Genomic DNA, 15,997 nt, shown 5'->3' with positions numbered 1-15,997 from the left:
TACCTTTAGGTGCTCATTGTTTGTTTAATCTGATTACAGTTCTCTCCTAGCATCCAACTGGGAAAGCAGAATTTTTTTTCAAATCATTTTACAGGTGCCAACATTTATTCTCCAACTTCAACTCCCATTGAGAAGGTGGTGGCAAACCTAATTCTTCAACCACTACGATATATGGTGATGTTTTGCAGACAGCTGACTAAAGTACCATTTATTCATCTTCCAAACTGTTATCACTACAATCTGCAGCCTGTGATTTCCCTTTAAGAAATGAAGATTTAATGAACTAGACAACTCAGTGGCTACTTTATTAGGTAAAGCTGCTCTTTAATGCAAATATCTAAACAGCCAATCATTTGGCAGCAACTCAATCCATAAAAGCATGCAGACATGGTCAAGAGGTTCAGTTGTTGTTCAGACCAAACGTCAGAATGGGGAAGAAATGTGATCTCAGTGACTTTGACCATGGAATGATTGTTGGTGCCAGATGGGGTGGTTTGAGGATCTCAGAAAATGCTGATCACCTAAGATTTTCACACACACAGAAGCCTAGAGTTTACAGAGAATGATACAAAAATATCCAGTGAACGGCAGTTCTTCGGGCGAAAATGCCTTGCTGATGAGAGAGGTAAGGGGAGAATGGTCAGACTGTTTCAAACGGACAAGAATATGACAGTAACTCACATGACATGTGTTACAACAGTGGTGTGCAGAACAGCATCTCGAAGTGTACAACATGTCAAGCCTTAAAGCGGATGGGCTGCAGCAGCAGAAGATCACATAAAGCAGAAGGCCACTTTATTCAGCCACTCTTGTACCTGATAAAGTGCCCACTAAGTGGTTGAGGGTCAATCAATTTAGCACCAGACCAAAGACCAAACATGCAACCTTCGATTTACACACCGCACCAATAAAAGACTTACTCATTCATCAACAGTCAAGCAAAACACAATGTATAAGTCAAAGGTATAAAACGATATTTGTTGCAAAAGTAAACGGAGTTTGTTTCAACTCCATTGACCTTAACCAACTTCTAATACAAATATAATACCAGTCTTAAGGGACTATTCACTTCAAAAGATTAAAAGAAAATTATTTTCTAATTTACCCAAATCAGGCTTATCAAGCAGACTTATCAGAATCCGGAAGGGCTTCAGATGCCCTTGAGGCCCGTGGTCCTGATCACTCTCCGGGATCACCTCTTGCAAAGATTTTGTCAATGCCTGTGGATAAAGCATGTGGGTTACAAAATCCAATTCAGATCCAAATTGTTCAATATCATTTCCAGTACGCATGTATAATCAAGAATGAAATATTTGTTACTCCGGGTCTGATGCAGCACAAAAAAACCCACAATAAATATAAATACACTAGATAGCCAATATACATAGATTGATTGTAGGTCCATAAAGTGACGCTAGGCACAGGAGTGTCTGTACATAAGGTGACTCTGATAGGAAACGATAAAGTAGTGGTGCTGCGGAGTGGGTTAATGGGTGGAGGTGTTGATCAGCCTTACTGCTTGTGGAAAGTAACTGTCCTCAACTATATATATTGGGGCTTTAGTTCCACTCCTTAAATAAAGAATTTAATTTTTCCCTTTGATTAAAACCCAACAATTTCTCAAGTTGAGATTTTTTTTAAATTTTATTCAAGGCTACAGAAGAATTACCACTTTTGCCATTCACAGGATGTCAATAAATTAACTTCAAGACTTACAAAACAATATGACAATTACAGTCAGTGGCCTCTTTATTAAGTACAACTGTCCTCCTGCTTGTTAATGCACATATCTAATCAGCCAATCATGTGGCAGCAACCCAAGCATAAAAGCATGCAGACATGGTCAAGAGGTTCTGTTGTTGTTCAGACCAAGCATCAGAATGGGGAAGAAATGTGATCTAAATGACTTTGACGGTGGAGTGATTGTTGGTGCCAGACGGGGTGCTTTGAGCATCTCAGGAACTGCTGATCTGCTGTGATTTTCACACGCAACAGTATCTAGAGTCGACAGAGAATGGTGCGAGAAACAACAACTACTACATCCAGGTGGCAGCAGTTCTGTGAATGAAAACCTTGTTAATGAGAGAGGTCTGTGGGGAATGACCAGACTGGTTCAAGCTGACAGGAAGGCAACAGCAACTCAAATGACCACACATTACAACAGTTGTGTGCAGAACAGCATCTCTGTACACACATGTCGAACCTTGAAGAGAATGGGCTACAGCAGCAGAAGACCATGAACATACACCCAGTGGCTAGTTTAGTAGGCACAGGAGGCACCTAATAAAGTGGCCACTGAGTGTAAAGTCACGTTTGTCGCTATTGTAGGTACAGCACCTCCTCAGGTTTGATAGGACCGCTAAACCATCATTACAAATGTACTCACTCGAACTAGCAAGTCCTTGGAATGCTCATCAAAATAAGTCTTGGTTTTGTCTTCGGAAAACTCTGTACCTGCAGTCATCATGCCTCCTTTGATATCTGTACCTGAAGGAATCAATATGAACCATCACAGAGAAAACAAAACAAGCTCAGCCTTTGCTGCCAAACTTTGTGCAGAAAAGATTTCATCGGCACAATTAACAGATGAAAAAGATGCAAATGTTAAAAATTATTATTTCCATAAGGACAATACAGAGATATCAACAGATTTAGTAAGTTCAGATCAGCTCACTTTTATTTTACTAATTATGTTATTAATGCAGGATGATTATGGAAAACCACAAGACATAGAAGCAGAAATGACTATTTGGCCCATAAAATTTGCTCTACCATTTAATCATGGCTATTTTTTCCCCTTTCAACCCCATTCAAAGATCAATGTAAAAATTTTACTATCAAAGTATTCATATTTCACTGTTTCTATCTTGGAATGTTCTGTGGCAGATAGAACCGCTCCGCATTTCTTTTCTATGCAGAGCAGCGTACGATCTGCTCCCAACACCTGCCAACCTCAACACCTGGTATGAAGATAAGACAGACAGGTGTGCTGCTTGTGGTGGGAAGGGAACACTTCAACATATCTTGAGTGCATACAGAGTCAATCTCTCCAGCGGCATGTACACTTGGAGACATAACAACGTTCTCAAAGTTGTAACAGAAGCGGTTGAGCAGAGAGTACTGCAGCACAACTTAACTCATGCCCCATGCTGCACAGAACGTCGCATATCATTTGTGAAAGAAGGCTCCAAGTCAAGACTGTACAGTGCAGGCCCATGATCAAGCGTACTTTCTTCAGCCAAAGATTGGCGTATCAAGGCCGACATGGATAGAAAGGCAGTTTCCCAGAGCAGGTAGCTTGCACCACATTGCGTCCAGATATAATCGCATGGTCTGACACCAGTAGAGAAGTGGTTATTGGTGAACTCACGGTCCCCTGGGAAGACAACATCGATGAAGCCCATGAGCGCAAGTTAACCAAGTATGCAGAATTAAGATCAGAGTGCAGAGACAGAGGGTGGAAGGTCTCATGCTATCCATTCGAAGTAGGCTGCCGTGGCTTTATTATGTTCATTTTCCAGAAGTGGCTGCATGACCTTGGCTTCACTAGAAGAGAGATCAAGTCAACCAGCAGGGCTGTAGCTGAGCAGCAGCGACAGGATCACCATGGGAGTGGACCAAGTATGTCCAGAGGGGTAGATAGTCAGACAGTGTATACAATATCTTGCAAACCCTTCAGTAGTTGCATAGACACCTGAAGAGTAGACGATCTGTTGGATGGAAGTGACCAACAACTCTGATAGAGGCAGATGCCAAGTTTTTAAGCTCACCAGTGGGAGGTGGTGCTTTAGCACTGCTGGCCCACCACCTCGAGGGAGCCTTGATCATAAGTGGGCCGAAACTCCTGAAGACAGGTGGCAGATCAAATGATGATCCCACTGGTGACAACACTGGACAGTTAACATCTTATTCCAAGTGCACTTTCAATTCTTTATTTCACTTTATACTATCCTGTGATTCAATTTCTTGCAGGCATTAACAGTAGAACAAAGAAATCTTCATTTTCCTCCCTTCTCTCTGTAACCTGTGATGCCTTACTAATCACTACCTGTCAATATCCATTTTAAATATATCCATTGACTTGGCCTCCACAGCCATCTATGACAATGAATTCCACAGATTCACTATCCTCTGGCTAAAGAAATCCCTCCTCACATCTCTTCTAAATGGACATTCCTCTATTCTGAGGCCATTCCCTCTTGTCCTAGACTTCCCTCACTATGGAAATATCCTCTCCATGTCCACGACAAAATTGACAGGTTTCAATGAGATTTCACACCCCTCCCCCCCACCACATTCTTCTAAACTCCAGTGACTATAGGCCCAGAGGTATCAAATGTTCCTTATATGTTAACCCTTTCATTAATAGGATCATTCTTGTAAACCTCCCCTGGACCCTCTCCAGTGTCAGCACATCTTTTCTTAAATATGGGGCCCAAAAGTGCTGACGATACTCCAAATGTAGTCTGATCAGTGCCAAAAGGACAACCTGGATAACGTCTACACACAAGATCAGAATCCCTTCATTTTCCACTCTCCACCCACCCCTTTTCTTGGTCTATGAAGTCAATCAATGCCAAGGTCAGACCAGAGCTGTGAAAACAAAAATAGTTTAAATCTTTTTTGGCACTTTCAAGCAGGAAATGGATGAAGACGAACCAGAAATCAAATTTTACACCCATTCCTATTACACCATTCTACATTTCTTCACAGCTGTAGGAAGTCACCTTGAGAATGCAATGCTCAGATCTACATTTTAATAATCCACAATAATGTGATTGTTATTCTACAAAGCCAAAAGATGACAGAACTGCCTACTTCCTTTACTACCCAAGTGGACTATTCCAGCCATTTAGCATTCTCTAGGGAAAAATTGCCCTTCACAAAACTGCCATGTGACAATTTGGCAACAGTCCCATTTCTTTGGGCATTCTCTCATCCAGAGTATCAGAAAATTGCCAGATTTTTGGACACTAGGAGAATCAGAAGGCATCAATGTGGACTTTAGACAAAATCTAACACAATTTTACTGAAGGATAGAACAGATATAACTTCTTGGGCTACGCTTCAGCTTCCAACTCCCACCTCCTCTCCAGCAAAATTCCAATAATCCGCTATCTGACTATTCAGAAATCCGAATGACTTGGCATCTGGCACATAAGGTGCTGATTGCTGGATCCGCTTTCACTCAGTGGGACCCCAGTTCCTACGTTCCTTCGCACTCAAAAGCTGCTCTGGATAGTTGATAGCTCTACTGTGCAGCATCCATTAATCCAGAAAATCTGCTTCTCCAGCACTACCAGTCATGGGCATCCAGTCTAAAAAATACAATTCTGCACTATTATTCCCTGGTTCCTATTATCAAGGTATAGGACCATAAGACTTGTGGCCTAATTCTGCTCCCTTGGCTCAGTGAGTGTCCTCAGTCATTTGATCATGGTTGAATTTTTCCAGATTAGTGGAATTTTACTGTTTTTCCACAGGAAGTCAGGAAGGAAAACAGTGTAGGATCATTTCCACACAGGAACTAATTAGCACTCATGATCAGATTAAAAGATTAGAGTGTACTACAGAGTGAGACTGTAAGGAAAGACAGGCAAAATTGCAGTCAGTGGGGATGAGTTGAGATGTAACATTGAGGGGGGGGGGGAATCGAAGAGGGTGACATATACAGGACTGAAGGTGTTAGATTTGAATGCACGCAGTGTAGAGAATAAGGTAGATGATCTTGTGGTGCAGTTAGAGATTGGTAGTTATGGCATTCTGGGCATCACTGAGATGTGGCTGAAAGATCATAGTTGGGAGCTCAACATCCAAGGATACACATTGTATCGAAAGAACAGCCAGATAGGCAAAGCTGGTAATATGGCTCTTCTGGTAAAAAAAAAATGAAATCAAATCCTTAGAAAGAGATAACATAGGATAGGAAGATGTCGAATCCTTGTTGGTAAAGTTAAGACATTGCAAGACATTGATTTGAGTTATATACAGGCCTCTGAATAGTATCCAGGACATGGGGTACAAATTACAAAGGGAGATAGAAGACACATGGGAAATAGTCATGGGGGATTTCAATATGCAGGTAGTTTAGGAAAATCAGGTTGATGCTGGATCCCGAGAGAAAATTTGTAGAATACTTATGAAACTGATTTTTAGAGCAGTTTGCAGATGAGCCCACTAGGGGAAAGACTACTCTAAAATGGGTGTTCTGTAATGAACAGGATTTTATTTGGGAGTTTAAGGTAAAAGAACCCTTAGGAGGCAGTGATCATAATAAGATAGACTTCACCCTGCAATTTGAATAGGAGAAGCTAAAGTCAGATGTATCACTATTATAGCCAAGTAAGGAGAATTACAGAGGCATGAGAGAGATGCTGGCCAAATTTGATTGGAAGGGGACACTAGCAGGGATGATGGTAAAAAGGCAATGGCTGGAGTTTCTGGGAGCAATTTGGAAGGCACAGGATAGATATATTCCAAAGAAGAACTATTTGAAAGGGAGGATGAGGCAACCATGAGTGACAAGGGAAGTCAAAGACAGAATAGAAGCAGAAGAGAGGCCACTTAGTAAATAGTGGAAAGTTAGAGGACTGGAATGCTTTCAAAAACCAGCAGAAGGCTATTAAAAAAGTCACAAGGAGGGAAAAGTTGAAATATGAAAGTAAGCTAGCCAACAATATCAAAAAGAATACCAAAGATTTTTTCAGATATACAAGGAGTAAAAGAGAAGTGAGAGTAAATATCAGACCACTGGAAAAAGATGCTGGAGCAGTAGTAACAGGTAACAAGAAAATGGCAGACGAACTAAATAAGCACTTTGAATCCGTCTTTCACTGTGGAAGACACTAGCAGTACGCCAGAAGTTCAAGAGTGTCAAGGGGAAGAAGTGAGTACAATTGCTATTACTAGGGAGAAGGTGCTTGGGAAACTGAAAAGTCTGAAGTTAGATAAGTCACCTGGACCAGATGGACTCTGAAAGAGGGAGCTGAAGTGGTGTGGAGGCATTAGTAATGATTTTCCAAGAATCACTAGATTCTGGTATGGTTCCAGAGGACTGGAAAATTGCAAATGTCACCCCACTCTTCAAGAAGGGAGGGAGGCAGAAGAAAGGAAATTATAGGCTGGTTAACCTGACCTCAGTATGGGAAGATACTAGAGTCGATTGTGAAGGATAAGGTCTCAGGGTACTTGGAGGCATCTGATAAAATAAGGCAAAGTCAGCATGGTTTCCATAGGGGGAAATCTTTCCTGACAAATCTGTTGGAATTTTTAAGGAAATAACAAGCAGGATAGACAAAGAGAATCACCGGATGCTAATATATTTGGATTTTCTGAAGGCCTTTGACAACTGCCACACATGAGGCTGCCTAACAAGATAAGAGGCCATGGTATTACAGGAAAAGACACCAGAATGTATAAAGGATTAGGTCGGAGGCAAAGAGTAGGAATAAAGGGGGCCTTTTCTGGTTGGCGACTAGTAACTAGTGGTGTTCAGCAGGGGTCAGTATTAGGCCTGCTTCTTATATGCTACATGATTTGGATGATGGAATTGATGGCTTTGTGAACAAGTTTGCAGATGATACAAAGATGAGGGGCAGGTAGAGTTGGGGAAGCAGGGAGACTGCAAAAGGACTTAAGAGAGATTAGGAGAATGAGCAAAGAAGTGGCAGGTAGAATACGGCATTGGGAAGTGTATAATCATGCACTTTGGCAGAAGGAATAAAAGCATAGGCTATTTTCTAAATGGTTAGAAAATTCAACAATCTGAGCCTCCTGCAGGATTCCCTAAAGGTTAACTCGCAGGTTGAGTCAGTGGTGAGGAAAGTAAATGCAATGTTAGCATTCATTTCCAGAGGATTAGAATATAAAAGCAAGGATGTAATGCTGAGACTTTATAAGGTACTGGTGAGGCCTCACTTGGAGCATTGAGAGCAGTTTTGGGCACTTTATCTAAGAAAGAATATGCTGACGTTGGAGAGAGTTCCCAGGAGGTTCACAGGAATGATTTTGGGAATGAAAGGCTTATTGTATGAGGAGCATTTGATGGCTCTAGGCCTGTACTCCCTGGAGTTTAGAAGAATGAGGAGGGAGCTCATTGAAACCTATGGAAGGTTGAAAGGCCTAGACAGGGTGGATGTGGAGAGGATGTTTCCTATAGTGGGGAGTCTAAGACGAGAGGGCACAGCCTCAAACAGAGGGACGTCCATTTAGAATGGAGATGAGGAGGAATTTTTTTAGCCAGAGGGTGATGAATCTCTGGAATTCATTGCCACTGACAGCTGCGGAGGCCAAGTCATTGAGTGTACTTAAGGTGGAGGTTGTAGGGTTCTTAATTAGTCTGGGTGTGAAAGGTTATGGGGAGAAGACAGGAGAATGGGGGTGAGAGGGAAATGAATCAACCATGATGGAATGGCGGTACAGACTTGATGAGCTCAATGGCCCAATTCTGCTCCTATCTCTTATGGTCTCGTGGTCTCATTTACAACTTAACTGCTTGGCAGCTCTCATTGTGAAGATAGTAACACGGTAATTCAAAAAGATAATTTTTTAAACAAATTAAGTACAAATGTAATTAAAAGAACAAATACAAAATGTTACCCAATAGCCATGCATATAGCCGCCTATTCAGTGACATGTCTCGTCTCAGTATGGCGTGGAGAGCAGCGGAGAGAATGTACACCACTTCTGCCTGGGTCATCAGGATAACTGATTTATTTGGATCCTGGAAATAAATAGCCAGTGGCTTTAAAAACAAGAGCACACACCATTCTGATAAGCCTCCATAATTTTTTCACCAAATAAACATCCTTTAGAAATTATTTTTAATCAACATTGGAAAAACAAGAAATTTAATTAATATGGAACTTAAACAAGTGTCCTTTGAGCAGCAGATTCACCTGATACTTGAATTCAATGCAGTTCACAAGTGATTTTACATAGACAGATTGTACTGTTGGGCACAATGTTAAAAAAGGACTATCTCAATCATCAGACTTTGCTTTTTGCTGGTGTGTGGTAAACCATATATATGTTGAAACTCGGTTACCTGTCTGGACACGCCCCTCTGCTGACTGCCCCTGTGGCTCCTCCCACAGAATCCTGTATAAAGGTGTTTCGCCTTGCCCCTCCCCCTCAGTCCGGGGGCAGACACTCACCGTGGAGGTCGTATTGTACAGCGAATAAAAGCCTTTCAGTATTTTACCAAACCTCAGTCTTTTGGAGTTATTGAAGGTGCTTCATGGTGTATTGCAAAAGGTTAGTCTTTATGCTTGTTAAATGTCTCACTGCCACCGTGGTCTTGAATGCAACAGAACTGGCTGCAGGAGCTTTGACTACTACAATGGGAATACACCATCACCAGTATGTGCCATGGTCTTTCCATGACCATGACTGTTCTTGCCAAATATTTCTACAGAAGCAGTTTGCCATTGCCTTCTTCTGGGCAGTGTTTTTACAAGATGGGTGACCCCAGCCACTACCAATACTTTTCAGAGCTTGTCTGCCTGGCGTCAATGGTCGCATAACCAGGAATTGTGATATGCACCAGCTGCTCACACGACACCACTACCTGACCCCATGGTTTAACATGACCTTGATAGGGGAGGGGCTAAGCAAGTGCTACACCTTGCCCAAGGGTGACCTGCAGGCTAGCAGAGGGAAGGATCGCTTTACACCTCCTTTGGTAAAGACATATCTCCACCATCAGCTCCTCAGCATGGGAGTACACTGGGAACAGGAAAGAATCGAACACAGGGTGGGACTCGTGAATGACGACCGGTTCTGATTAGGTGGTTTGAGATGGTGCTGTGCATTGGTCCACTTACTGCAGCATTTCATATCAGTGGAGAGGGTAGAAGAGTAAAGCTTTCGGTGGGGGGGGGACATGGGGGTAGTTCTTTGATGTCTCACAGCTGCGCTGGTTGTGAACAGTGCCGCTGATCCAGTGGGAGGTGTGCTGCAGCCAGCTGGGCCTCTGCACACCACCATAGGTATTTTATTGCTTGCTCAGTTCCATCCTTATGAACGTAGTTTTGCAGATAATTAGTATTTGCATCTTTCTGCCTATTCGAGTCGGTTCAGAGAACCTATTGTTTTCATAAGACAGCTGACGACTCTGTTTAAATGAGGAGTGCACACATCACAAAACATGGTCAGCTTGACTGTGGATGCAGAAGAGGATGCAGGAGTGGCAGATGGAGTTCAACCTGGAGAAGTGTGAGGTGGTACACTTTGGAAGGACAAACTCCAAGGCAGAGTACAAAGTAAATGGCAGGATACTTGGAAGTGTGGAGGAGCAGAGGGATCTCGGGGTACATGTCCACAGATCCCTGAAAGTTGCCTCACAGGTGGATAGGGTAGTTAAGAAAGCTTATGGAGGGTTAGCTTTCATAAGTCGAGGGATAGAGCTTAAGAGCCGCGATGTAATGATGCAGCTCTATAAAACTCTGGTTAGGTCACAATTGGAGTACTGTGTCCAGTTCTGGTCGCCTCACTATAGGAAGGATGTGGAAGCATTGGAAAGGGTACAGAGGAGATTTACCAGGATGCTGCCTGGTTTAGAGAGTATGCATTATGATCAGAGATTAAGTGAGCTAGGGCTTTTCTCTTTGGAAAGAAGGAGGATGAGAGGAGACATGATAGAGGTGTACAAGATAATAAGAGGAATAGATAGAGTGGATAGCCAGCGCCTCTTCCCCTGGGCACCACTGTTCAATACAAGAGGACATGGCTTTAAGGTAAGGGGTGGGAAGTTCAAAGGGGATATTAGAGGAAGGTTTTTTTACTCAGAGAGTGGTTGGTGCGTGGAATACACTGCCTGAGTCAGTGGTGGAGGCAGATACACTAGTGAAGTTTAAGAGACTACTGGACAGGTATATGGAGGAATTGAAGGTGGGGGCTTAGATGGGAGGCAGGGTTTGAGGGTTGGTACAACATTGTGGGCCGAAGGGCCTGTACTGTGCTGTACTATTCTATGTTCTATGTTCTATGAAAGCAGTCACTCCACATCTCCTATGTAATGGCCCCTGCATCACCATCTGGTGTAGAGAGGCCACCGCAGAGGGTTGCAGCCAGTTCCATCGTGGGCACTAGCCTCGCCAGCATCAAGGACATCTTCAAAAGGGGATGCCTCAACAAGACGGCATCCACCATTAAGGACCATCGTCAACCAGGACCTGCTATCTTCTTCTTACTGCCAGAGAGGAGATACAGGAAACACAGACACTCAACATTTTAGGAACAACTTCTTCCTCTCCACCATCAGATTTCTGAACGGACAATGAGCCATCTAATAACCACTGCATTATTTTTACTCTCTTTTTGCACTACCTGTTCATTTTTTTATACTTACAGTATATTATTGTAATTTAATTTATGTATCGCACGAGACTGCTGCCGCAAGCAGATTTCAGGACAGATGTCAATGGTATTAAACCTGATTCTGACCCCTAGTAATGCTCTCACCAACAAGTGCTGCCTCAGAAAGTTACCATCAACCACTTCAGCTGCCCACCAAATGAGCACCCGTTCTAGAACGACAAAACAGTAGACGAGGCTTAAACAGTGATATTGCTCAGTAAAAGAACCAAACTCGGGTATTTGCATTGCAGCCAATTGCAACCAGATATCACGTCCTGTATAACAAAAGCGAAATGCAAGAATGTTTCACCCCACTCAAAACAAGATCATTGGATCATGCAGTAAAGCACATATTTACTCTGACACTTCAGCAGTCTGCTAGCCAACTTCACATCCATCGCACCTCAAAATGGTGGAAGCAAATTTTAGTTCAGGGGCAAAAATATTAGGGTTCTCTGCTTAGCTAACTGTATAATTTTAAACATTGTAACATACTTCAGTCTTAGTAACCCTTTCAAAGCAACCACTTTTCCACAAGATGATAGGAGGTGTAGAGCAAGTGGACATAGATCAAAAGACTCCCCCCCCCCCCCCACAGGGTGGAAATGACTAATACAAAAGGGCATAATTTTAAGATGATTGGAAGAAAATCTGAGGGAGTTGTCAAAAGCAAGATCTTTACACAGAGTGGTGAGTGCACAGAAAACTGCCAGAGGTGGTGGTAGAGGCAGATACATCAGGGGCATTTAAGAAACACTTGGGCATATGGATGACAGAAAAATGGAGGGTATGTATGAGGGAAGGGTTGGATTGATTTTACAGTAGGTTAAAAGGCTGGCAGAACATTGTGGGCTGAATGACCTGTAGTGTTCAATGTTCAATTAGTTCAAGTGTGCAACGTGTGCAATTTATATCTCCAAATAAAACATCTACTAAGGATTAATGACAGGATTAACACAATACAACGTTTCCAACAAAATGCATAGAATTCACAGTAACTTCTGCTGTGAATTATGACATTGCACATTGCTTTCTGCAAGTTAGTCTAACACAGTGGATCAATGGAGATGCTGCAGTAAGTCTGTAGATTTTAAAATCAATGTTACTGCTTACCAGGCACGTGTTAAGTGGAAAAAAGTAAAATAAAATTTCTAAAGTATTCCGTTGCACAAGAACATTTGAATCCTTCACAGAAGCACACAAACCTTTCACCTGAAAAACAAAGAAATGGACAAATAGATTAGAAGACTGGTGAGAACATTAACATATCATTTTCCCCTGGCAGCTACACTCTGTGGCAATTCTCTTAGGTACAGGAACCAGTGACATCAGAATTGGGCAACTCTGACAAAAGGTCACTAACTAAAATACTTCGCTTTCCACAGTGGCCACTTTATTACGTACCTCCTGTCCCTAAAAACGTGGCTACTGAGTGCATGTTCATGATTCACTGCTGCTCTAGCCCATCCACTACAATGTTCAACGTGTTGTGATCAGAGATGCTTTTCAGCACACCACTTTTGTAAAGCTTGGTGTCAGTATGAACCAGTCGAGCCATTCTCCTCTGTCTTTGCCCAGAAGATTGCTATCCTCCTTTCTGAGGTTGTCCGAAAACAAGGTGAGCAGTAAAAACTAAAGCATACACTCAGTGACCACTTTATTCACTACCCCCGCACACCTGCCCGTTAATGCAAATATCTAATCAGCCAATCAAGCGGCGGCAACTCAATGCAAAAAAAGCACGCAGACATGGTCAAGAGGTTCAGTTGTTGTTCAGACCAAACATCAGAATGGGGAAGGAATGTGATCTCACTAACTTGACTGTGAAATGATTGTTGGCACCAGAGGAGGCTGTCCAAGTATCTCAGAAAATGCTGTTTTCCTAGAGTTTACAGAGAATGGCGCAAAAAAACCCAAAAAAAAATCCAGTGAGCACAATGTCATTTAAAGTTAAATTGGATAGATATATGGACAGGAAAGGGATGGAGGGTTATGGGCTGAGTGCAGGTCGGTGGGACAAGATGAGAGTAAGAGTTCAGCACGGACTAGAAGGGCAGAGATGGCCTGTTTCCGTGCTGTAATTGTTATATGGTTATATAATTCTGTGGATGAAAACCGCCTTGTTCATGAGAGATGCCGGAGGAGAATGAGTAGCCTGGTTCAAGCCAACAGGAAGGCAACTGTAACTCAAATAACCACATGTTACAATAGTGGTGTGCAGAAGAGCATCTCCGAACACAACACATCGAACCCCGAAGTGGATGGGCTACAGCAGCAGAAGACCACAAACATAATAAAGTGGCCACTGGGTGTATAAGTGATAGACAAATCTAAATGTGAATCTGATCAGCTTCATCCTAAACTCCTCAGCCGCTCACAGCTCCAACAAACTGCAAATCACTTGCTTTGTTCCCCCTTTTCCAGAGGGTATGACACCAGTAAAAAAGCAACACACAAGAACAGTAGCTGGATTGGATTAACAGACTTACAGCGAGGTTAGGGTCTGAGCCAAACATGTATTTCTGGTCCTTCCTTTGCATAGATTTATTTATGTGACTGACAATGAAGAGGGAAGCAGGGAGGCGAATGGAAGGGCTCACAATGACACTGCCCCACAGCGCCCCATAGAAGACCTCCTGGCCTACTACCAGAATGAGCTTCTGCAGCAAGATGTCCGTCCTTCAGAGAGCATAGAGAGAAGGGGAGACAAAAACAAAAATTAGCAGCTTAAAATGTCAGACCTTGAAACACAATAAAACACTGACGTTATCCTGATTTCAAGGACGAGACGGCAAACAAGTAGCTCAGAATACTAAACATAAAATTTCATCGATGTACTTGTCAGCTTGTAAATCACCGTGAAGGCAAAAGGTACCAGCTAACAATACACAGGGGCAGGTCGATTACATTTGGTGTCTGCCTGGTGTAGATATGAAACTACAATTGCATCTTGCTTCAGAGAATTAAGAGGCGAAAGAGAAACAACTGTTAGGACTGTCTGCAAGCCAAGATTAGGAACCCAATTACATCACCTGCCATTTTAACTATCACTGTGTGAACCAAATACTTTCTCACAGGATCTATTCAACAACCGAGATTTTTTTCTCAGGGTGCCAATGGTCAATTCAAGGGGGCATAATGTTAGATGATTGGAGGAAAGTATAAGGAGGATATCACAGGCAAGCTATGTTTTTTTTTGTTTTACACACAGAGATTGATGTGAGTGTGGAACACCCTGCCAGGGCTGGTGATAGAGGCAGATACATTTGGGACATTTAAGGAACTCTTAGGTAAACACAGGGATAATAGAAAAATGAAGGAATATGTGGGAGGGACAGGTTATATTGGTTAAAAGGTTGGCACAACATTGTAGGCCGAAGGACCTGTCCTGTGCTGTACTGTTCTATGTTTTCTGTTCCTAACTGGATAGAGAGTAGTCAGAGGTAGAGTTCTGACGTTGTGCACACTCTGTAAAACTCAACTTGTTCTTTCCATTGGCTACAAATGTAATGCAAACACAGTAAATCGATGGATATAAATAGAGTCATAGATTCAAAAAGTACTGCAGTACAGAAACAGACCCTTCAGCCCATCTAGTCCATGCCAACCTGATCTTCTGCCTCGCCCCATCCACCTCCCCCTGGACCATAGTCCTCCTGTCCATGTACTTATCCAAACTTCTCTTACGTGTTATAACTGAGCCCAGATCTACCACTTCGCTTGGCAGCTCGATCCACACTTGCAGCACCCTCTGAGTGGAGAAGATCCCCTTAAATATTTCACCTTTCACCCTACAATAGCTCTGGTCTCACCCAATCCCTATAACAGGGGCTGCCGACCTGGGAAGGCTCCATGGCGTGAAGAAAGTTTGAGAACCCCTGCCCTGTAAGATCCCCCCCACCGCCCCATTCTCCTGCACTCTAGGAATAAAGCCCTAACTTATTCAACCTTTCCCTACGACTCAGGTCCTCAAGTCCTAGCAACGTACTTTAGTGGACAATATCCTAATTACTCATACATTAGTCATACACTTTCACCCGGCCTACTCATGAATCACCTAATCACTTCATGGTTAAGAGGCAAACAGACTGTTAATACCACCTCTCTTTTACTTCATCATTTAATAGAATAGCTTGACAATTTTAGCAAAATCCTAAACTTATTACCTGGGTTAAAGGGGTTCTAGAATAAAAGGCTTCATTACAGTAGCCTCAGACCTGCAATAATTCTCATTTTCCTTAAAACTGAAATTCCTGAATTCATTGTTTAGAGTTTCACCACCCTTTAATGATAACAATGTTAGAACATAGAACAGTACAGGCCCTTCAGCCCACAACATTGTGCTAACTCCTTAACCTGCTCCAAGATCAATCTAACGCTTCCCTCCTGCCTAGCCCTCCATTTTCCTTTCATTTGCATGCCTATCTACGATTCTCCTAAATCCTCCTGACTTATCTGCCTCTACCACCATTCTTGGCAGCATGCCCCATGCGCTCACCACCCGATGTAAAAAAAAGTTACCTCTGGCATCCTCCCGTCCCCATAGTGTGTTTTAAAAAGTGTCCAACAGAATACCAGCATTCTAAATAACTCATCTGAATAAAGTAATAGCTTTCTGTTCAATACCAATATATCAAGT

At 42.6% G+C, this 15,997-nt stretch overlaps 1 protein-coding gene across 10 annotated transcripts in view; it reads right to left on the bottom strand.

Moving 5' to 3' along the window:
* Positions 1–15,997, bottom strand: part of dop1b (DOP1 leucine zipper like protein B) — a 193,950-nt gene that overhangs the window by 135,284 nt on the left and 42,669 nt on the right. For 9 of the 10 annotated variants that reach the window (XM_072259926.1, XM_072259923.1, XM_072259925.1 and 6 more), the window contains 5 exons: positions 13,848–14,037; positions 12,472–12,570; positions 8,599–8,722; positions 2,387–2,487; positions 1,106–1,220 (listed from right to left, as the gene is read on the bottom strand). In XM_072259926.1, coding sequence (XP_072116027.1) covers positions 1,106–1,220; positions 2,387–2,487; positions 8,599–8,722; positions 12,472–12,570; positions 13,848–14,037 — 629 coding nt within the window. Of the gene's footprint in view, positions 1–1,105; positions 1,221–2,386; positions 2,488–8,598; positions 8,723–12,471; positions 12,571–13,847; positions 14,038–15,997 lie in introns of those variants that run through there. The other variant, XM_072259927.1, reaches the window with a different exon arrangement.

Source organism: Mobula birostris, chromosome 6 (genome assembly GCF_030028105.1).
Source record: "Mobula birostris isolate sMobBir1 chromosome 6, sMobBir1.hap1, whole genome shotgun sequence".
Classification (NCBI taxonomy): domain Eukaryota; kingdom Metazoa; phylum Chordata; class Chondrichthyes; order Myliobatiformes; family Myliobatidae; genus Mobula; species Mobula birostris.
The sequence above is the reverse complement of the archived record's forward strand: the minus strand, read 5'-3'. Positions and strand labels throughout refer to the sequence as shown.